This window comes from Schistocerca americana, chromosome 5 (assembly GCF_021461395.2).
Source record: "Schistocerca americana isolate TAMUIC-IGC-003095 chromosome 5, iqSchAmer2.1, whole genome shotgun sequence".
Taxonomy (NCBI): domain Eukaryota; kingdom Metazoa; phylum Arthropoda; class Insecta; order Orthoptera; family Acrididae; genus Schistocerca; species Schistocerca americana.
In genome coordinates, this window is record NC_060123.1 from 215,281,846 (window position 1) to 215,306,276 (window position 24,431).

The following is a 24,431-nucleotide window of genomic DNA, read 5'->3' on the forward strand; positions in this document are numbered from 1 at the left end:
CAAATGTGAAAATTACCAAACTATCAGTTTAATAAGTCACAGCTGCAAAATACTAATGCGAATTCTTTACAGATGAATGGAACAACTGGTAGAAGGCGACCTGGGGAAGATCAGTTTGGATTCCGTAGACATGTTGGAACATGTGAGGCAATACTGACCTTACGACTTATCTTAGAAGAAAGATTAAGAAAAGGCAAACCTACATTTCTAGCATTTGTAGACTTAGAGAAAGCTTTTGACAATGTTGACTGGAATAATCTCTTTCAAATTCTAAAGGTGGCAGGGGTAAAACACAGATAGCGAAAGGCTATTTACAACTTGTACAGAAACCAGATGGCAGTTATAAGAGTCGAGGGGCACGAAAGGGAAGCAGTGGTTGGGAAGGGAGTGGGACAAGGTTGTAGCCTCTCCCCAATGTTATTCAATCTGTATATTGAGCAAGCAGTGAAGGAAACAAAAGAAAAATTTGGAGTAGGTATCAAAATCCATGGAGAAGAAATAAAAGCTTTGAGGTTTGCTGACGACATTGTAATTCTGTCAGAGACAGCAAAGGACGTGGACGAGCAGTTGAATGGAATGGACAGTGTCTTGAAAGGAGGATATAAGATGAACATCAACAAAAGCAAAACGAGGATAATGGAATGTAGTCAAATTAAATTGGGTGATGCTGCGGGAATTAGATTAGAAAATGAGACACTTAAAGTAGTAAAGGTGTTTTGCTATTTGGGGAGCAAAATAACTGATGATGGTCGAAGTAGAGAGGATATAAAATGTAGACTGGCAATGGCAAGGAAAGCGTTTTTGAAGAAGAGAAATTTGTTAACATTGAGTATAGATTTAAGTGTCAGGAAGTCGTTTCTGAAAGTATTTGTATGGAGTGTAGCCATGTATGGAAGTGAAACATGGACGATAAATAGTTTGGACAAGAAGAGAATAAAAGCTTTCAAAATGTTGTGCTACAGAAGAATTGCGAAGATTAGATGGGTAGATCACATAACTAATGAAGAGGTATTGAATGGAAGTGGGAAGAAGAGGAGTTTGTGGCGCAACTTGACAAGAAGAAGGGACCGGTTGGTAGGATATGTTCTGAGGCATCAGGGGATCACAAATTTAGCATTGGAGGGCATCGTGGAGGGTAATAATTGCAGAGGGAGACCAAGAGATGAATACACTAAGCAGATTCAGAAGGATGTAGGTTGCAGTAAGTACTGGAAGATGAAGAAGCTTGCACAGGATAGAGTAGCACGGAGAGCTGCATCAAACCAGTCTCAGGACTGAAGACAACAACAACAACAACTGGCACTCAATTTGTGCTCTCAGATGTGGTAAAGGGTATCTGTCAGTGACTTTTTGAGGGTTCACAATTTTCTTAAAATCGTCACACATCTGTAGTCTGCCGAATGGCTTCTTTATAATAACAAGAAGGGATGCCCACTGATTGGCAGTTATGGATGCTACAACCCAACTGTCTTGCATGGCAGTAAGTTACTGAGCCATCTGTTCTCGAAGAGCACGAGGAACAGGGCAGGTTCTAACAGAACATGGCTGTGCATTGTCCTTCATTGTGACATAGGCAACAAAGTATTAACTTTATCCAAACCCTTAGAACACAAATCCTCCAATTCTGCACATAAGTTAGCAACACTGTCCCAAGGATCAAAGGAAGAAACAGCAGGAGGAAAGCACTGTGATAGTCACTGTCCATGTCGAGTTTCGGAAAGTTACAGGAGGGTACAAGTATCTAATACAGGAATGTCTTGGTTGTTGTATGCTGCTGTCAGCTAAAGGTGCAATGTGCACAACTTAGGTTTGGCAAGCAATTCGTAAGTGTGCAGTTAAGCAGTCACTGAAGCACTTGTGTCAAGTTGCAAATGGGCTTACTGTCCAGCAATAGTAAAAGAAACAAAAAGTTTGTTGTTTTCCTGTAGCACTGCAGATGAGTTGGAAGTCTTTCAAACAGCTGTTACACTTGTAATGGGATGTCCTCCTCAAGCATTACTTTTTCTCAACAATAGTTGTCGATACCAGTGTTATTTTTCGAATTTTGGACGTTTCATTATCATCTCAGTTGCTTTTCTGAAAACTTTCATATAATTTTATACACAGTATGTTATATTTCAAGCTAAAATTTGTGAAAAGGAATTACTTTATAAAATATTTTTGTTTCAATATTATAATTGATAAGTATTAGTTATGAATGAATGTACAGTTAAAATTATTTTTATAGAAACATTTGAAATTACGCAATCCTGTACATTTACTGTGTATTTCTGGATTCATTTATGAAATAATAATTGAAATTAATAATGTAAAAAAAAAAAACTAGTAGGAATTCATTTGTTAAGAAAAATTGTAAACCCTTTGGAGTATTGTTATTTCCACAGTGTGTGAGAGTCGTAAGCTTGCCTCTAATGTGATGTGTAAAGCAGGTGTGAACAATGTAATTTCAGCTTTATTAATGTGGGAATTCAAAATACTGTATGATATACTAAAATGTAATAAAAACCGTGAAAACTATATTTACATAAAACATGCTGCAACAACAATATTAAAATTTATTTAGTTCAAACCAACCATGAGGTCCTGACGATTGATTTTCAGCTTCAAGAATCAGACCCCTAGACAAGAAGTACTGGAGCCATTTCAATATGACAAGCTAAGTAAGCGTGAAAGTTTATTGTAATCTTCGCTCCTCTCAATTCTTCATAAAAGACTTTGCTTATTAATTACTTGGACTGGGCATTGTTTAATGTGGGCAATAGATGGAAGAACAAAGGAGGGAGTAGATTACACACTTGTTTAGTGCTAATGACACTGTGGTCTTTGAAAACACACTAAACACTGTTTGCGACTTATATTTGACTGAAGGAGTAACTGTAGCGGGTGCCTTATGCTTCTGAAGCACACAGATTGTACATATCCCATTTGCTGCAAAAAAAAGTAAGCGCTTCATGTGAAGAGCAAGATTGGCGAGCATGTGGCGTGTTACAGCGAGGGCATGACTTCGCACCCTACGCTGGATGTGACACATGTTTATGCTCATGCTGTGACTGTGGCTGATGGGCCACTGTTTGCAAGTCTGCAGAACACGTTGAAAGGAAGGGCCCAGATATTTAAGAATCTGTTTGCGAATTTGAGAGTCAGCTACGCTATGCGTTATGGCATTGCGAGTTATGGATCACTGTAGGATTTGCCACAGTCACACTTTGAATCAACACTGTCTAGTAAAGTCTTGCAGTTCAGTCACCCAATAAATGCTATGCCTGCCCTTGTTGCATACGGAGCCTAAAGAATTTGTAATGGACAGCCGCCACATGTACCCTATCCTCATAATACTTTGTAAGTGCCTGCAAAAGTTCCTTATATGGTGTTAGTTCATGGTGGGAAGTGAGAAAGAGTTTGGTCCCATGTGTATAAATAATCACTCTTGCTGTGGCCAAGAAGTAAGAACATTTGGCTGTATCTTGTATGTGATGTGCCCTGATGTGTGCGTTCAACTGTGTGAGGTACTCTGTCCAGTCTAACTTTGTCTCATCAAACCCACGAAAAGGTGGCACATATGCAGGCGGTGCAGGTGATGGTCATCTACGTCGTCATGAAGTTATTCATCACATCAAGCAATTGCACCATTTGTTGTCTCTGAAACTGAATGAACTGTGTTAGATCAACTGCAGGTGGTACAGCTGGTGACTGCAGCTGAGTAGCCATAGTAACTAATCAAGGTACAAAATAACAACACAATTAAGTAATGCACAAAGACAAACCGCAAAAAGCAATAATAGCACAGAGGAAGCAAAAAAGGGGTGCAAAAGCAGCAACCACAGAACCTAGAACATAACGAGCACAAGCAAGGCAAACAATGGGTAAACAGAGGATGAACAACGAAAAAGACCACATAACAGGAATAAACAACAAGATGACTGCTACACTTAGGCTTGATAACTTGTCGCCTGATGTTGTTTATGACTTTGTACACAACGGTAGGACAGGTGGGCTACAGAGTGTGCGGCAACTGTTGTCATAAGCAAGCTGGACAGGAGCAGAAATTATTAGCAAACAAGTAACACAGCAAACAGAAGATTTACTTGACTTGTATTTTGACAAGTGAATGAAGGCATTACAAATAATGCAGTAAGAAACAGATTCCAGCTGTTACAATGGCAAGAACGATGATGTTGGTGCTGCAACTAAGTGGTATTTGCACGGTGTCCCTTAGCGTAATGGCTCCGAGCACGAGTGGACTGGGCTGCTGCTGCTGACTCATATATTATGGCAGCTGAGGGCACTCGAAGTGCAGAGCTGCTGGAGGTGTGTTTCAGCAGACGCGCTCGGTTGGGTCCGTCAGATCCCGCACGACTGCTACCAGTGTCAGGTGGAAAGTTGCAGTTCCATTGCTATGATGCCCATGGTGCAGTGTAAATATGTGAGAGCACAGTTCGCATATGATTCTTTTAACTTGGCAGTAACAAAATGGCACTTGTAACAAAGTCCGTGGAGTGTCACGGGCAAGGCATGATAAGACTGACGGTGCTGCTTCTTGCACTGATAGAATTCAACCCAAGCTGTCAGGACATGCATGAAGCAGTAATAATAGGAAGACAACAATCAATACAAAGTGTCAAATAACAAAGAGGAAAGTTTCTGCAACAGGGCCAACTGCTGCAAAACCTGATACAAGGTGGGAGAAATCCACAACAAAAACAATGCACAACATATGTCTCCATCCGTAATGTGAAATGTGTGGTAATGTTGCTGTAAACCGTATTTGTATGCTTCCCAATCTTCTGCCATCTCATCAGGGAGAACAGGAGGAAACAGAGCTATAGATAAAGGCTTGGAGAGCAACAACAGCAAAGCCTGTTGTATGAGTGTGATGTGGTCCTTCTGGTGTTGCACCAATGTTTGAAATAGAGACTCCATGTCACAACAAGATGTGAAAAGCAACCACAAAATGACAGGCACATGAAAATAAGACCCTACTTTTGCTTACTCTATTATTATTCTTTGCTTTGTTTTATTATTACTCGCGTAACAACAAATATATGAAATAAAATATGTTGCTACCAAAAGAGCCCCGAAATACCTTTTAGTGATGCTGTGCTGTGACTTTCTTTGGATCATTAATTTTCAACAAAACAAAATATATTATGTTCTTATTCTTCTGGATCTGGCTTTCTATTAAAGGAACATTTTTTCGTTACTGTAACTCACTATAAAGTTCAACATATCTTCCTTACTTTATAGTTATTGAAAAGGTTGATGAAAATTACTTTGTTATCAATACTGATGTTACAGTACGCAATGATTGTTCAACATCAAAATTTTGCAGTGGATTTTTGTTAACAGTAAAACACCAATAAGTACCACGACTAACACGAGAACATGAGACTATTATCGGAGAAAAAATATGTTTTTACTATAAGGTTACCAGACCAGAACTACACACAGCAAGATTTCTTTTATGTTATGAAGGTAAATTATCTTTTTGCACTGTTAGTAATATATTATCAGCAGCCTGCGTCAACCTGTAAAACACATCATAAAATCTGCTGCTCTGCTCTACAATTCCGAAAGCTGAAAGAAATAATTTTACTTCACTATTACCTGCCCGCTTCTTTGCGATATGATAGATTTCATTTAATGCAATTTGAATGCGCCGCGGCAGCAGCTCGTTCGTTTGTAGCGCAGCTCTGCACCATGAATAATGTTTAAATAACTGAAAAGTCTTAAAGGGATGGGATAAAATACCAGGCAAGCTTATTACAAATCGTAATGCAAGGTTTCACTAAGTAACTCTATTCAAAACATTTAAACAATTCAATTAATTACACACCTTTCCAAGGCTATGTCTAATAGCGTCCCTCTTACAATCTTGACAAAAGAATGCTACGCTAGCGTACAATGTAACGTCACAGGCTATCCTACTCACGTAACTCCAAGAAGACGACAGAGAAATTAATTTTCGTTCTGTACTATTTATACTAGTCACATATTCTCATCTTTGTTTGATATTTAATAAGTATCGTCTGTGGCGGTTTCAGTACTCGCTGACACAGATATTATCTAAATAAAAAATACCAGTACATAATTCTATAGAAGAACAAAACATGACACACAATGTTTTCTCTTTATTACATAATATGTCTTTTGCTAAGAGACGTTACAATGTGTTGCACCAATGTTTGAAATAGAGACTCCATGTCACAACACGATGTGAAAAGCAACCACAAAATGACAGGCACATGAAAATAAGACCCTACTCATCGCCATTGTGTTCTAACACAGGAGCACACAGACAGTGACAGGCACATCACTTTATTATGTCTGGAACTAATTTGTGCAGAGAGACACTTCCACGAGAGAGTCCACACTACTAGTACAATAATCCTATTCAGAATGTCAACACGTAACTGAGGGTGAGGCTGGCCGGGCCTCAACTCTATACGCTGTCGGCCGGTTGGTAGAGTCCTCGGAGGAGAGGCTGCACTTGCAGATCTCTGATGGTTCTAGCATCTGCCGATTTCTGTGGCACACCTTACAGATCCACACCCAGATATTGGGTGTGGACTCTGTGTGGGTCACTAAATGATTGATGCCCCTTGAGATAGAGTTTTAAGTGGCAATTGCAGTTACTACAATATGTAAACAAGTCCCATACTTGATGCTTTCTGAAATTATTTTTCTTTGGTATTCGCATAAAATCCATGCGGCAGATCATGTGACTGAATAAGCTGTTAATATATTCCACCTATGTACAAATATCCTGCTTTCTTAACATAATTTTTTTGTAGAGAGTGTCCTTTATTATTCACACACACTGCAATCTGTACACTAGTGTACAGAGAATACCCTGTGATTCCTCTAGTAAGTGTTACTTAATATGTTACTTATTATCTATCCAAATTATTTAATTGTATATCTAAAAACAAATATGATTTAACTTACCAAACGAAAGCATTGCCATGTTGATAGACACACAAACAAACACACACACAAAATTCAAGCTTTCGCAACCAATGGTTGCTTCATCAGGAAAGAGGGAAGGAGAGTGAAAGACGAAAGGATGTGGGTTTTAAGGGAGAGGGTAAGGAGTCATTCCAATCTCGGGAGTGGAAAGAGTTACCTTAGGGGAAAAAGGACAGGTATACACTCGCACACACACACATATCCATCCGCACATATACAGACACAAGCAGACATTTGTAAAGGCAAAGAGTTGGGCAGAGATGTCAGTCGAGGCGGAAGTATAGAGGCAAAGATGTTGTTGAATGACAGGTGAGGTATGAGCGGTGGCAACTTGAAATTAGCGGAGGTTGAGGCCTGGTGGGTAAGGGAAAGAAAGGATATACCGAAGGGCAAGTTCCCATCTCTGGAGTTCTGACAAGTTGGTGTTAGTGGGAAGTATCCACATAACCCGGACATAACACTGTGCCAAGATGTGCTGGCCGTGCACTAAGGCATGTTTAGCCACAGGGTGATCCTCATTACCAACAAACACTGTCTGCCTGTGTCCATTCATGCGAATGGACAGTTTGTTGGTGGTCATTCCCACATAGAGAGCTTCACAGTGTAGGCAGGTCAGTTGGTAAATCACGTGGGTGCTTTCACACGTGGCTCTGCCTTTGATCGTGTACACCTTCCGGGTTACAGGACTGGAGTAGGTGGTGGTGGGAGGGTGCATGGGACAGGTTTTACACCGGGGGCGGTTACAAGGGTAGGAGCCAGAGGGTAGGGAAGGTGGTTTGGGGATTTCATGGGGATGAACCAAGAGGTTACGAAGGTTAGGTGGAAGGCGGAAAGACACTCTTGGTGGAGTGGGGAGGATTTCATGAAGGATGGATCTCATTTCAGGGCAGGATTTGAGGAAGTCGTATCCCTGCTGGAGAGCCACATTCAGAGTCTGATCCAGTCCCAGAAAGTATCCTGTCACAAGTGGGGCACTTTTGGGGTTCTTCTGTGGGAGGTTCTGGGTTTGAGGAGATGAGGAAGTGGCTCTGGTAATTTGCTTCTGTACCAGGTCGGGAGGGTAGTTGCGGGATGCGAAAGCTGTTTTCAGGTTGTTGGTGTAATGGTTCAGGGATTCCGGACTGGAGCAGATTCGTTTGCCACGAAGACCTAGGCTGTAGGGAAGGGACCATTTGATGTGGAATGAGTGGCAGCTGTCATAATGGAGGTACTGTTGCTTGTTGGTGGGTTTGATGTGGACGAAAGTGTGAAGCTGGCCATTGGACAGATGGAGGTCAATGTCAAGGAAAGTGGCATGGGATTTGGAGTAGGACCAGCTGAATCTGATGGAACCAAAGGAGTTGAGGTTGGAGAGGAAATTCTGGAGTTCTTCTTCACTGTGAGTCCAGATCATGAAGATGTCATCAATAAATCTGTACCAAACTTTGGGTTGGCAGGCCTGGGTAACCAAGAAGGCTTCCTCTAAGCAACCCATAAATAGGTTGACATACGAGGGGGCCATCCTGGTACCCATGGCTGTTCCCTTTAATTGTTGGTATGTCTGCCCTTCAAAAGTGAAGAAGTTGTGAGTCAGGATGAAGCTGGCTGAGGTAATGAGGAAAGAGGTTTTAAGTAGGGTGGCAGGTGATCGGCGTGAAAGGAAGTACTCCATCGCAGCGAGGCCGTGGACGTGCGGAATATTTGTGTATAAGGAAGTGGCATCAATGGTGTTACAAGGATGGTTTCCAGGGGTAACAGATTGGGTAAGGATTCCAGGCGTTCGAGAAAGTGGTTGGTGTCTTTGATGAAGGATGGGAGACTGCATGTAATGGGTTGAAGGTGTTGATCTACGTAGGCAGAGATACGTTCTGTGGGGGCTTGGTAACCAGCTACTTGACCCCACCGACACACCGCACCCCTACCTTCTACCTACTTCCTAAAATTTACAAACCCAATCATCCCGGCCGCCCCATTGTAGCCACCCCTCTGGCTCCTACCCTTGTAACCGCTCCCGGTGTAAAACCTGTCCCATGCACCCTTCCACCACCACCTACTCCAGTCCTGTAACCCGGAAGGTGTATACAATCAAAGGCAGAGCCACGTGTGAAAGCACCCACGTGATTTACCAACTGACCTGCCTACACTGTGAAGCTCTCTATGTGGGAATGACCACCAACAAACTGTCCATTCGCATGAATGGACACAGGCAGACAGTGTTTGTTGGTAATGAGGATCACCCTGTGGCTAAACATGCCTTAGTGCACGGCCAGCACATCTTGGCACAGTGTTACACCGTCCGGGTTATGTGGATACTTCCCACTAACACTAACCTGTCAGAAGTCCGGAGATGGGAACTTGCCCTTCAGTATATCCTCTCTTCCCATTACCCACCAGGCCTCAACCTCCGCTAATTTCAAGTTGCCGCCGCTCATACCTCACCTGTCATTCAACAACATCTTTGCCTCTGTGACATCTCTGCCCAAACTCTTTGCCTTTACAAATGTCTGCTTGTGTCTGTATATGTGCGGATGGATATATGTGTGTGTGTGAGTGTATACCTGTCCTTTTTTCCCCCTAAGGTAAGTCTTTCTGCTCCTGGGATTGGAATGACTTCTTACCCTCTCCCTTAAAACCCACATCCTTTTGTCTTTCCCTCTCCTTCCCTCTTTCCTGATGAAGCAACCGTTTGTTGCAAAAGCTTGAATTTTGTGTATGTGTTTGTGTGTATATCAACATGCCAATGCTTACGTTTGGTAAGTTACATCATCTTTGTTTTTAGATATATGTTTCCCACGTGGAATGTTTCCCTCTATTATATTTAAATTATTTAATTGGATAGACAAAAAAATCTAATCAGCAAGCGATGGCAGAACACACACATAAGATGGTTGTAATTGGCAAGCTTTCGGAGCCAGTGACTCTTTCTTCAGGCAGAAAGGTTGAAGGGGAAGGAAGAGGGGTGAAGGAAAAGGACTGAAGAGGTCTGGGAAAAGGGGTATATTTTGGGAAAGTCACCCAGAACCGTGGGTTGGGGAGACTTACCGTATGGGATGAGTGGGAAAGACTGAATCAGTCAGTCACCCAGAACCGTGGGTCAGGGGAGACTTACCACAAAGGAAAGATTGAATCAGTCTGTCTTTCCTTATCATCCCATACGGTAGGTCTCCTGTGACCCGCAGTTTTGGGTGACTTTCCCGAAATCTATCCCTTTTCTCAGATCTCTCCAGTCCTTTTCCTTCACCCCTCTTCCTTCCCCTTCAACCCTTCTGCCTAAAGAAGGAGCCACTGGCTCTGAAAGCTTGCCAATTACAACAATCTTATATGTGTGTGTTATGCCGCCACTTGGGGAGTAGATTTTTTTATCTTCCGATTAATTTTGGCAATAATTGATTGTTTTCATTGTTTTATTATCTATTCAGTTATTAGAAATTCAGTTTCAGTTGCCAATATTTGTTCATAAACTGCATTTATAAGTGGAATTGAATCCATAACAGAGCAGATGACTTCTGTATAGGATTACGTGATTTCTGTTGTTAGAATATAAATTGGTGACTATTTCTCAGATTTATTATAATGTTACTTATAACACGCCAGTGTTACAAAATAGCTTTTGAAAAATATGGGTTGTCAAATGCTGCTATATTGGAAAAATGCATTATGAGAGTAGTGCTTTCTGTCAAATAAATGTTTTTATTTTGTGTAATGATCCTTGCTGTGTAGTGCCAACCTGAGTAAGTGTCTTTCAAATTATGTACAATATCATAGAATTGTAAATTTCAATGAAATCATTGTATTACAGACACAAATTAGGATTGAAGACTGATTTACAAAAACAATAAAATGTGTGGCATATGGGCAGTTTTTGGCCTAGCAACAAGCACTTCTGTGCACTCAAACACCTCCTTCTCAAAGATAAGTCACCGTGGTCCTGACGCATGGCGCATAGAACATGACAAACGAATACAGGTAAGGTAAATAATTTGTTATAGCCTGCATGTACACAATGACTGCAAGTTAACTCCCTATTGGAAATTATTTTTATTAGTAATTGGTTCAGTGAAAAAGCATTTTGTTCCCTGTAGTTGTACAGTCTTTGTCTGTTGGTTGTATTCAACATGATTACCACTACTACGTACAGATTTAAGTGAATTTTTTGAGGGGTTGCGAACAGTCTTCTGCAGATACTCTAGTGGTAGGCAGCTGACTCATGTTGTTTGGTCAGGATTCCCTGCTTTGAGTTTGAGAGAGCCACAGTGATCCAACTACCAGTCTGGAAAATGAGTATAAAGCCACACTCAGTGGGAAATGAGGGGGATTCCCATCTTTCTTATGGATTAAACTACTGATATTGCCCCATGAGAATATAATCCCAAGCATATAAACTTATAACATAAGAAAAGAACATTATGCAATTGTTGTGTTCGGAATGAAATAAGAGCTCCTGAGAGTTTTGAGTATTACGTTGCACTACACACTAATCTTTGTTCTATGTACACTTTTTCTTGTAGTATTAGTTGTACTCACTATTCAACACCTTGGTGTGTAACAAGGCTTCATTTTTCATATGATACAGAAAATATTCATTCGTACTCTAACCAGTAATTTGTCATCTCCTGATACCTCCAGTTTTCTGTCTGTGCTATAGGTACACACTATTGTAGTACTGGACAGTAGGCTGGAAGGTTGGGTCCAATCGATTGAGCTGAGTTACAAGTTACAATGATTTGTATTTTTATTTAAATAACAAATTTTGCAATATATAACAAATCACATTTTCGTTCTCAAAATCTAACTCAACTCGAGTGACTACCAACTTAAACAGAGACAAGATCAGATGAATTAACAGGTGTAAAAAATAAGGCTCACAAACAATAAAACTCAGCCTCTTAAGAATTTAAAAAGCAGACTTACAACAGTTACAGCATGATGCCTAACAACCAGAGCAGTACTAAAGCTACAGGTGAATGTTAGCAGAAGCAATATTTAAAACAAACTTCAAAATGATTAAGGAAGCAGATAATCACATATTTTTTAAAAATAAGAACAGAATTTAAGAAAGGTAGAATTTGTTGGGTCTGGGCTTGATCCCAGACAATCGTGCTTAAATGTGGCTGCTATAACTTTCTCCTGTACCATTATGTATGCAGGCAGGTATATCATCATTTTTAGTAAACAATCAATTCTCATTTGCGCATGTACTTTACAACAAAATTAACCTCTTAACAAATGTTCACAATGTCCAAAATGTCAGAAATCACAGCCACAACAGCATATTCAACAAAGTGAGCTAAAAGTTCCAAAGCACTAACTGCGTACTCTGTCCGATAAGACAGGTTGCTTCCTCTGCTGCTGTTGCCTGTCACTTCACACACTCCTCAGCCAACATCCCAGGACTTTGCTCACAGCCGAACCCCTGCCACAGTTCGTAGCCACAGTATATCCCCGTTTCTGCCAGAGGGACCGTCAACTCACTGAACAAGGTTGGTGTCAACTTTGTTACCCAAACAAAATTTGTGGACTGGTGGCACATACTCCTCCTTCCCTCCCCCTTTAAACAATCAGATCAGTCTTCAGGACCCAGCTTTATTGGGAAAGTTGAACTCTCATTTGTATTCCTGTGTGAAGACCAATCAACAAACCAGCTACTGGACTAGAAACTTACTAATTTGGAAGGGACCCTTGAACCTGGGAAAGCTTTCTTGTGATCTTTTTCAGTGGCTTTACTCATAGCCTGAAAGTTCCTAATGAAAACTTTACCCCCAACTCAGCAGATATTCAACTGCCGCCCCATATTGTACCATATAGCATTCTTTTCAAGGGCTTTTTTTTTATGGTTGTCTTAGGTCTTCTCTAAAGAGTAACCACCTGTTGAGCATTGCTCCTCTAAGACAAAAGGTCATCAGTTGACCATGAGCTAGTCGATAACCCAAGCACAAACTAGTGGCAGCAGGTTGTTGGCTTACATGGCAGGCAGTATTAAATGCCATGGTTGACAGTGGAAGTGATCAATCCAGCCACTCTGATCACTGCTGTGATAAGCTTAAGAGCAGACATCAGGTTCCTATTAATGCATTCAGTGTACACGGGTTTTGGAGAGGGGAGGTGTAGCTGTTATATATTAAACTGCCATACATAACCAGGATTTTTTAAACCAATGTGCGGTAAAAGATGTAATATTATGTATTACCAAACACTCAGTTTGCCAGAAGGTTCCAAAAATACTTTGCAAATTTTGTTCTATCACTTGAGCATTTGCAGCCTTGTTAGGTAGCAGCCATACCAAATGTTTAAATGCTTTGTCACAAACCAAAATATAGTAATTACTGAGTAAGCAAAGGACCTACAAATTCTACATACTAATTCTGGAAGGTCCTATCCACCAGTTTGGAACCTACCAGGTGTACAACTTTGCTTCCACCGTTTGCTGATAGGTGGCGACAACGGTAAGTAGCGGTCGAAAGATACAGATCACAGACATCAGGCAGTTAGCTTGGACCTCGGCCAACATAACTTCATTCAAACATTAGTCGATTTGTGTTTGCATCATAAAGTTGTTCTTAATTGAAAATGTCAGTTGACAAGCTTAATTCTCGTCATTTGCGGGAGGTGTTACTGTTTTGTTTCACTATGAAGAAAACAGTGGCTGAGTCTCATTGAATGCTCTCAAGTATGTATGGTAAGGACGCTATTAGTGAGAGAACGTGTTGTGAGTGGTTTCAATGCTTCAAGAATGGTGATTTTAACGTCATAGACTGGCATAGTGGTTGAAGAGAGAATGTTTTCAAAGATGCAGAATTGAAGACATTGCTGAGTGAAGACTCACTTCAAACTCAAGAAGAATTGGTATGATTAGTGGGAGTGACACAGGAAGCCATTTCAAAACGTCTCAGGGCTATGGGTATGATTCAGAAAGAAGGAACTTGGGTCCCATGTGAGCTGAAACCAAGAGACGTTGAATGGTGTTTGAGAGCAGTTCCTTTAGAGGCAAAAACGGAAGGGATTTCTGCATTTCATTGTGACCAGGGATGAAAAATGGGTTCATTACGATAAACCTAAATGCAAAAAATCATGGGGATATCTCAGCCATGCTTCCAAGTCAATGGCCAAACCGAATATTCACGGCTCCAAGATCATGCTCTGCATTTGCTGGGACCAGCTCGGCGTCATGTACTATGAGGTGTTAAAACCAAGCGAAAAAATCACAGGTGCTTGTTATCAAATGCAATTAATGCGTTTGAGCAGAGCATTAAAAGACAAACGGCCACAATACAATGAGAGGCACGATGAAGTGATTTTGCAGTATGACAATGCTCGACCCCACGTTACAAGAGAGGTCAAAACATACTTGGAAATGTTAAAATGGGAAGTCCTATCCCACCCACCGTATTCTCCAGACATTGCTCCCTGTGACTATCACCTGTTTAGATGAATGGCACATGGCCTGCCTGACCAATACTTCCAATCTCATGAAGAAGTCATAAATTGGATCAATTTGTGGATTGCTTCAAAAGATGAACAATTTTTTTGACACAGGATTCGTACACTGCCCGAAAGATGGGAAAAAGTAGTGGCCTGTGGTGGAAAATACTTTGAATGATGCATGTGTAACCAATTTGTTTCATTAAAGCCTCAAATGTTGGGGAAAAAATGGCGGAAGCAAAGTTGTACACCTTGTAGATAACCTACTTTGCTATTTTTGGCCAGCATACTATCAGCACAGATACTACAACAGGATACTCTCTTTTGAGTATCGTTATCCATGCCTTACCAAACAAATTGCTGTTGAGTTTTTTTCATGAGTTTCATATGTGCCTAAATGCCCAGCTACCGGTGACTCATGAAAATATTGCAAGAGCAAAGGAACCAGTCCTTTGCAAACAATTATGTTATATTTATTGTCAGATTGGGACTTACGACAGATGGCCTTTTCTCTTAAAAGTATAGCTTTACCTGCTCACCTTTCTCTAATTTATTCTTAACTGCCCTCAGTTGGCCATCCTGATCATGAAATTCTCCGAAACCATGGAATAGTTGAGGAATCTGCATCAATATTGGACTTACTAAAGGAATCTTGACTTACTAAAGGAATCTTACCTTGATCTTCTACAGCTTGATAATTCACCTTGCTATCAATGTGATCAAATGTGCGGCTCAGGCTGTTTGCCACACAATTATCTGACCCGTTTATATTTTGCACCTCATACTTGAATGTTAGTTAGTTTTTTTGTGGCATAGCAAGTACACAGCTTGGTTATCTATCTTGAAGGTAAATTTTTTATGCTCTAAATTGTAGCAAAATTTTTCTGTGCCAAATAAAACTATTAATGCTTCTAGCCCATAACTGGAGTATTTCTTTTCTAAATATTCCACTGCCGTTGAGACCTGAGCAACCACCTCCTTTCCACCTTCTTGATCCTGCAGTAAAACAGCTCTACTCCATTGCTAATGCCTCAGTTTGAAGGATATCTTCAGCATGGAAGGATGTAGGGCTAACACAGGTGCTGTTTTCAGTGCCATGACTGAGGCTTCCTGTGAGGGGCCCCAAAGAAATTTGCACCCATTCTCTTGTAATTCATTAAATGGTGCTACCTTCTCAGCAAAGTCACCAACAAATTTTCAAAAGAAAATGGCCATACCCGTGAATCTGGCAGTTTGTTTGACATTTTGTTGGGTAGGAAATTGACTAGTCACACCCACTATTTGTGGATCAGTTAGAATTGCCTTCCTGGAAGCTATATGCCCTAAAAACCTCATGGATGAACAGTCTTAAAACCTTTCCCAAATAGTATCTGGTTATAGGCTTGATGAAGGGCAATTGTGAAGACGCTTGCTCGCTCAAACCATCCAAAACAGGTGTGCAAATCGAGGAGTGGAAGAGCCTTAATGCTTCCATTGTTCAGTTCTCAGTACTTCAACACCAGCTTGTACTTGTCATTAGATTTTGTAACTAGAAAAATTGGCATAGTGAGAGGAGATTAGGAAGAATGAAATATTTCTTGTTTCAATCTTATATTATCCACAAGCTCCTTTAATGCTAGGGGGTGCTAGTCTTTATGGGCCTTCTTATCTGGGATGTAATCAATGAACTCAGGTCAGTATTCTGACAGATTGGTAGCACTAAATTCTTGTGTTAAAACATCTGGATATTCAGCTCAAACTGCCTTTATCTGCATTGTAACAAATTTGTCTAAATGTGATAACTGCTTGTCTAAAGACTTGGAATCTTCCCCATTAGTTGTCCCTGTACTAGGTTTGTCATAATCAATCATTACTGTACTGCTTTGCCCTTGCTGGCCAAATCACAACTGAACTTATGGGCTAAATCTCTATAGTTAAATTTTCCCTGAGACATTTAAGTTTCCTCTTGATCTACAATAAGGATGAAAGCTGAAGAAACGAATTAAAATTTGTGCAACAGCTGACACTTGAACCCAGGTCTCCTTGCTTACTAGGCAGAAATGCTGAGCATTACACCACTGCAACACTATAGTCAACATTGCTGCATGGACTACTCAAGTCTAGTGCTCTCCCAAACACACACTTCAATTCATATCTTCAGTTTATTTTCCCCCTAAATTGTCACTATTGCTGGGGAACTCCGGCGTTGGAATAGCACCCCAGCTTTGGATGAAATGGGAAAGTCCTGTATCTCAAGTGATTTTATAGATCTTTATAATTAAATTTCCCATGAGGCATAGAATTAAATGTCTCAGGGAAAATTTAATTATAAAGATGTGTAGGATCACTTGAGGTACAGGACTTCCCCATTACGCTAGGGTGCTATTCCAATGCCGGAGAGCCCTGGCAATAGTGAGAATTTAGGGGGAAAATAAGCTGAAGATATGAATTGAAGTTTGTGTTGGGGAGGGCGCTAGACTTGAGTAGTCTGTGCAGCAATGTTGACCATAGTGGTACGGCGGTGTAATGGCCAGCATTTCTGCCTAGTAAGCAAGGAGACCTGGGTTCGAGTGCCAGCTGTGACACAAATTTTAATTCTTTTCTTCAGATTTCATCCTTATTGTTATGGAGTAAACTCAAAATAAAGTTTCCACTCAGTCAAAACAGGAACCAGCCAACCTTGGCAGTAAAATCAGTACCCATAATACAGGGTGCTTCAAAAAGCACATTTACAAATTGACTTGGCGCATAAGGCATACAACAAGGATTGGTAATCACATAGGAACTGTGGTCCAAATCCCACTGGAGAGGGGACTATGGTCACAAGAGAGTGTTACTATATGGACATGAATGCAGTGCACCGAGACTGCTGCCACTCACGTCGTGGAAGCGTTAGGGTTAACATGGCCAGCTACATGTACTGCAAAATGGCTGAGATGCATTTCATTTAAGATGCGGCCAACAGCAGTGAATGAGAAGCTGTGCACTTGTATTGTGTGAAATATCCCAATATGCTCTGGCAAATGTTGTTCACCATCCTGCATTACTGATTATGTGAAACCAGCACATTCCATGTGCACAAGCTGAATGCTGGTCACCACTGACATTGTCGAAACACAGACATTCTCGAAAGGGCGCAGTGTATGCTGTCAATAAGTACATGAGGTGTATCCTGCTTTTTGATATCCCCCAATCTTCCATGTGGTGCATTGTTCATGATGGAATGCATCCACTTCATTTTCAGTGTGTCCAGGCATTGCAACTGGGGGACTACAGCAAGCATATGGAATTTACTTGATGGTTTCTAAAGGAATCTGCTGCAGACCGAAGCTTCACAGCAAGCGTCCTCTTTGCCAATGAGTCGAGCATGTGATGAGCACTCACAACCTGCATATGTGGATGGATGTGAATCCAAATGTTACATGTACTCATGCCTCACAACCCAAGTTTACCCTTACTGTGTGGGTTTGCATCATCGGAGACTGTTTAATTTGGCCGTACATTGTCCTGGACCGACTTGATGATAACACGTATCTCATATTCCTGAGAGAGGTATTGCCAGGCTTGTTGAATGATGTTTCCCTGCCTATTCATTGCCGCATTCAATTTGAGCTAAATGGAGCCCCTGTGTGTACAAGCAGACAAGCGAGGGCACATCTGCAGACAACCTTTCTTGGGTGCTGGGTTGGTTGCGGGCCGCCACAATCACTCGATCTGTCCCCAGTTGATTTTTTTCCTGTGGGGGGCATTTGAAGAGCCTTGTGTATGAAACGTCTGTTACATTGCTGGGGGATCTAGTGGACAGGATTGTTGTGGCAGCAGGATGTCTTCGATACACAGTGTCGATGTCAGGTGTGTCTTGATGCATCTAGACAAAGCTTTGATCATCTCCTGTAGTGAATGTCCATTTATAGCATGTGACTAAATAACTGCAACACCATTGAGTAGGGCGGATGGCCTTTGTGATCCTAGGTTCCTATATGATTACTGACTCATATTGTATGCCCAGTTCATTCACCATGTCAGTTTGTAAAAGTTCTTTTGAATCACCCTGTATAATTGGCGATTAAATTCAGTACCAATTTTATATCGACCTTCCACACAACATCACCAATGGTTACCTGAGCCTGCAAGCACTCCTTTACACTCAGGCTTGATTTATCAGCAGTAAAATACTATCCAGTGTGTAACTAATCTTCCCCTCTTACCAACTTCCTGATTAGCAACAAACTGTTTGCAATTGTTCATGGAAATAGTGTGTCCAAGTCGGGCAGGCAAGGTGCACACCTGTTCATTATTTAATGAAGCAGAAACAAATGGCAACAATGGTGTTCTGTAATCTTTAATAGTATTAATTTACCATTTGTAGGGTTTAACTGTCATAGTTCTTGCATTAGGTCTTTTCCCCACACACATTCCCTGTTTGCATACCCTGAGTCCCCACAGTTCCAACTAGCTACTTTTGGATATTTGTGTCCTTGTGAGATAACCACTCCATACTTTCTTTCTGTGTTGAAAACCTAACCTTTCTTCCTCCCCCCCCCCCCCCTCCCCCCTCCCCCTCCCATTTAAACTCGTGTTATTTGGGCAACCCTTCTGTATGATCTGCCTATTCTTCTGTGAATCCACAAATTCAATAGTCTGAATTTCACCAACTAACTCCTCTAACTCAGTTAGAGTTTTGGGGACGCTACAAAATTCTGCTTTTTTTGTCTATTGTCATATTAGCCCACCTAAAATATGATGTACCCTTTTTAATCACTATACGAGGAATCCAAAGCAACAACACTCTTTTTAATCTGTTCTACATGGATTCCTGAGTTCCTTGTTCATATTGAATATACAGTAACTCGTGCAGAGCTCTGAGAGGAACTATTCATCAGATTCCATTCCAAAATTGCTGTAAGGTGTTGTTTTCCTGTGTGGCCTGTACTACCACCTCCAGTAAACCATCCCTCACTTTTACTGGCATCAACCTTAAAACATCAAATCTCTCATTTTCATAGTCTGTGCTCTGTTCTGAAATTCAACAGCAAAAACAGAAACTTAACTACCTGTTCTCCCAAATTCAGTATTCACAAAAAAAATTCCTGGAATAGATTCTAAATTTTCACAGTCACGACTTTGACATTTGTGATTGACTTCATTCCCAGATTCAATCAAATTCATATTAAAAGCTTTCAACCATTCACTAAGTTTTTCTATAAGACTTTGAACATTGCTCCTGGCCTTCATCCATGTCTACCAGGCCAGCAATTCTATATATACAACAGTTAAAATGCACCTGCAACCTCCAGACTTGATTCAGAGTACAACTCTCTTCCAAATCAGTAACCTCCAAAGTTTCCTCAAAGGTGGCATAAATTGCAGCAGTGCCCAAACTTACCTTGTCTGGCTCATTAATCCCTTGTACCATGTGCATTTGACCACTCTGGCATATTTGCTCAACAAGATCCTAAATGGTTCCTTTCGATTCTTTCTTCCTTCTTTCTAATTCATCAATTAGCCCACATCTGTATAGAAAATGTGGAGACTTGCAACAGCATAAAGTAAATATTGTATAATAAATTATGTGCCTGCTCTTTAATGGTCACGTCATTCTGCAATTGAGAAAAACAGTCCTTCATTTGGTTTTATACAGTCTCTCAGTTTATTGTTAATTAAAACTTCATGATTATCAATGTATGAATTAATTTATATGCTAATATCTGTCTGACATGCTGCTTTAATCTCTTCATTTTGTATTATATCTGTCTACTTCAGATTGTGTCTCACCAATCTCTGAACTTCTCCACTTCCATAAACATACTGTATCACACTATATTCTCTTCTGTTACTTCTTTTCACAGTTTATGAATGGACACAATATTTATCTGTCTTGTATGCCTAAAATGTTGCATATAGATAGTATTTTTTTCTTATTTACCATTTTTAGCATATAAAAATTAATTTATGTTACATAACTTAAGGAAATGTGTCTTAAATTCCATATTGGTCTCTGTTGCTCTCTAACATGACTTTCTGGGGCGAAAAATGTTTGTGATATTACTCCACATGGTGCTAAAGGTTTTTGAAAAAAGAAGCTGCAGTATGATTGTATTCATACAAGTCTAGTTTCAATTTTACTATCATCTTGTGGGAAACATAATCAAGTCATCATGTCATTGTATATCCTGAGGGATTAAGCATTACACAAAGCCTTTGTAAATGTACAGGAACCCCGTTATGTGTAGAACGATGATCCAGGCTTGGATCTTGTAGTACAGGGCTTCCTCATTCTGCTACTGAAGAAATTTATTACTCATGGGAATGTCCCTGTACATTTTATTACAGTAATAGCCAACAGATAAGTGTCATTGTTGATTTGCTTTATTGGACAAAATATTTATTCCTAATGATTGTCTTTTTACAGAACAGTTGCATTGGGTTTCACCGTTTAGCAATTGTGGACTGTATATATGGAATGCAACCAATGAAAATACATGCCTATCCTCATCTCACCCTTATATGCAATGGGGAGATATATAACTGCAAAAATGTAAGTAGTTTTTGCTGTATTCCCCATATAAATGTAGTGATATGAGTGATGCTGAAATAGATAAAAATCAACTATGTACATAGTGAAACCAGAGGAACTGATGTAGTGCTGACAACAACATAAAAATGAATAGTTTTGAACTTGCATGACCTAGAACCAGAAAACCAGAAAAATGAAATATTGTGTGTGGTATAACACAGATCCATATTTGGTAGGAGCCACAATCAAATCCTGGAGGGCAAACTGAGTTAAATTATCTGTTATTTAGCTATGTTACTTATGATGTATTGTTTTCAACAGTGCCACATGGCTCTTTCCAACATCCTAGTGCACCCAAGCTAGCATTCCACCTTTCATGACTCAACTGTCAACAAGGTGTTAAACTCTAATGGAAGGAAGAGTAGGAGGTTAGTCAGACATAGCATAATCAAGTAAGCTATAATGGACTGCTTCCCTTCAATCACTATCACATTTGAAGACCTTTTGTTTTCCCTCTTACTCCTGACTGAAAGAACTTGTGGAATCCGAGTTTGATATTATCAGTAACTGCTTTGTGTTGCTTCCTTCTCTCTGTTATCTCTTACTGAGCACATTCATTTTTTAAAAATTTGTTTTTAGATTTTAAACAGAGGAAGAAATGTGAATATGTTTTCAGTCAACAGATCATATAAAACGGTATCTATTCCCTGCCTCTGTGTACATAAATTCAAATTGCCACCTTGCACCTCTGTATGTGCAGGCTAACCTCATGAACTGCTGCAGGGATTTTGATATGGTTTTCATTAATAAATACAGTGATTGAAGAGGAAGATTTTTGTATATAATTTATAAATATTTTATACAGATTATCCGAATTATGATGAATTAAAGTTAAGTTCTAAAAATGATGCCACTGTCATCTAGTGAGTAGCTGGCATAACTTGAGACAACAGCAGTGATTGAGGCAGCAGAAAGTGTAACCAAATTAACATCTGGTGTGATGGTCTGGAAATCGAAAGGTTGTAGGATTGAATCACGTCTAGGTCAAATTTTTCTCTCTGTCTTTTAACATAGCATTCACCTCACACTGATGTGGAGGTTTGTCAGAAATGAAATGTGGCTCAGATTCCATGTTACACTGTAACTCCCCTTTTCCTGGTGGGATAACTGCACATACATGACATCCAATTGACTGCAGTCATTTCAGAACAACTGCATAATGAAAAAATATGAGAGTCCAAGGCATGCCGTTTTCAATTATTTATGCTTAGAGTAAAACACAGAATGGGATACAGCTTACTTAAAATTATGCAGAAGACTATTAAACAAGTCTACACTGGTGAGAGAGAGTACTGGGCTTTTTGAAGCTCTTAAAGACACGGGCGTGATTTTCCTGAATGCGATCCAGAAATTTCTTGCAAATGAATGCACAAGATTTCAAAATACTTCTACAGATAGTTGAGGGGTGCATTTCAAAATATGACAACAATTTAAGATTGCCAATTTCTGCTACCATCAGATTACAAATCCACTGAAAATTACAGATTCACTGAAATTTCTTTGAACAACGGACAGTGAACTACTTAACTTTGAAGTATCATAATAAATATGAGAATAATAACAAAAAGGTAAGCACCTCACTGTCTGGCTGTGATGTGAGAATTGCAGTCTGAAATGATCAGATATTGTTAAGCAGTAAGTTTCCTGCAATGGTTTTTGAACAATTGCATAGCAAGAAAGATGCAAATCTAAAATCTGTGGTATCTTATTTTTTCTCATCAAGTTGAATATTTTCTGCAAAAGTACTTCAGCAACTTTTCTTTGTTTCCAAACAGTATATTCTTTCAGCAGCACAGCAGCAGATGATTCAACTTTTAGTTTTCTGCTTTCCTTGACTCAAACCCAGATGTGCTCATGATTCCTTGTGCAGCACGGCAAAGAAGTCAGCCGCAATGTTCCCAAGACAAAGATTTGCTGTAATGAGTCTCAACAGTGCATCACAGTGTGCACTAAACTTCTCAAAAGGAATGCTACAATGCGAGCTAAACATGTAGATCATGCGTGTTTTTTATTTTTTATTTGTGCCACCTCAGCCAGCTTTTGATATATGTTGAACTACTCATATGCACATCCCTCATGACTGGCTTACAATATTTACACAGGCTCTAAACGTGTTATGTCACAATGTGCTCCCATCACTGCCATGAAATGAGATGTCACTCCAAATGCCAATTCCATATGCTATGCATAACATACGTGCCTCCAGATAACTTTTGTGGCACACACTGCTTATATCATGTAAGTTAAGTGAAAGTGATGATATTGTCGCAGAAGAAGCTGAGTAGCACAGTCACTGTAGTGTAGTGGTTATGATATTAGACTGTTTCATTGAGGGTCATAAGTTCAAAACTCACCAGAACTATTAAATTTTAATTTCTATATTTTGTTTGAGTACATTCTAGAAGTATCCGCAAATGTCAAGAATCATTGTACTGGAATGTTCTGTAACTGTATATATACTATATGTGTTCTGGCCGGAGGCAGTTCACTCCGCGCTCTTGTATGTGTAAGTGCTGAATAAACCTTCGTTAAGTGGAGTTAGTGTTCATCATTCATTACACCTTCTTCTACGTGAAATTATTCACTTACTTAATGTTGTTATATGAATTTTATTTGTGGCCTCCAAACAAAATATGCTGCGCCAGTCAAGTTGTCTGGTTGTAGATACTTGATGCTGTCAGTGTAAAGCCAGTTTGGGTTGCTAGTTAAAAATAAAGGACACAGGAGACTGACGAAATTTATGTGTATAGATAATATATTTAAACTGAGAAAAATGTAATGTGTGTGAATTTAATTAATTTGACTGTAAAGTCACTTGCCCATGAACAATAAAATGTGATTTCTAATCATACATATCTGTTAGTTGTATTCAGTATATGGATAATCTTTGACTTTATTGCAAGGGTATCACAAAAATTACTTGCAATATTTTGCTTTGGGTTACTGAGTCATCCAAATGAAATGGATAAAGGAGCATCGATAACTCTTCCTTTGTAGTTACTGCTATGCCTTTTCAGGTATAACTGTGTACTAATGAACACCATGACAGTGTCATTTTCTATTATTCTAGGTAAGGATAGAAGCTGTAGTAATGAATTAAAATTTGTACCAAGGCTGCGACTTGAACCTGGGTCTCTGCTTACTAGCAGATGTGCTATCCACCATTACACCACCCTTGCATTGAGGCTGACACAGCTGCTTTGACTGCCCTAGTCCAATGCCCTTCCCAACATAAACATCAATTAACACTTCAGCTCATCTTGGTTTTCCCCTTCATAAATCACAGTAATGCCAAGGCTTTCCAGTATTGGAATAGCACCCCAGCTTTGTATTTAATGGGGAAATCATGCCTGTACCTCAGGCATAGGTGATCTATTGATCTGATGAACTTAGTATGTCTCCAGGAAAATGTAATTCCATCAGATCAGTAGATCAGCCATGCCTGAGTTACAGACAGGATTTCCCTATACATTTAAAGCTGAGATGCTATTCCAATACTGGAGAGCCTTGG

At 40.0% G+C, this 24,431-nt stretch overlaps 1 protein-coding gene across 3 annotated transcripts in view; it reads left to right on the plus strand.

Annotated features, from left to right (window-relative positions):
* LOC124615558 (asparagine synthetase [glutamine-hydrolyzing]) overlaps nucleotides 1-24,431 on the plus strand; it is a 231,326-nt gene that overhangs the window by 12,705 nt on the left and 194,190 nt on the right. For 2 of the 3 annotated variants that reach the window (XR_006979801.1, XM_047143533.1), the window contains exons 2-3: nucleotides 10,745-10,911; nucleotides 20,756-20,881. Coding sequence is in view for 2 of the 3 variants with exons in the window: in XM_047143533.1 (XP_046999489.1) it covers nucleotides 10,786-10,911; nucleotides 20,756-20,881 (252 nt within the window). In the remaining variant the exon portion in view is untranslated. Of the gene's footprint in view, nucleotides 1-5,453; nucleotides 5,473-10,744; nucleotides 10,912-20,755; nucleotides 20,882-24,431 lie in introns of those variants that run through there. The other variant, XM_047143534.1, reaches the window with a different exon arrangement.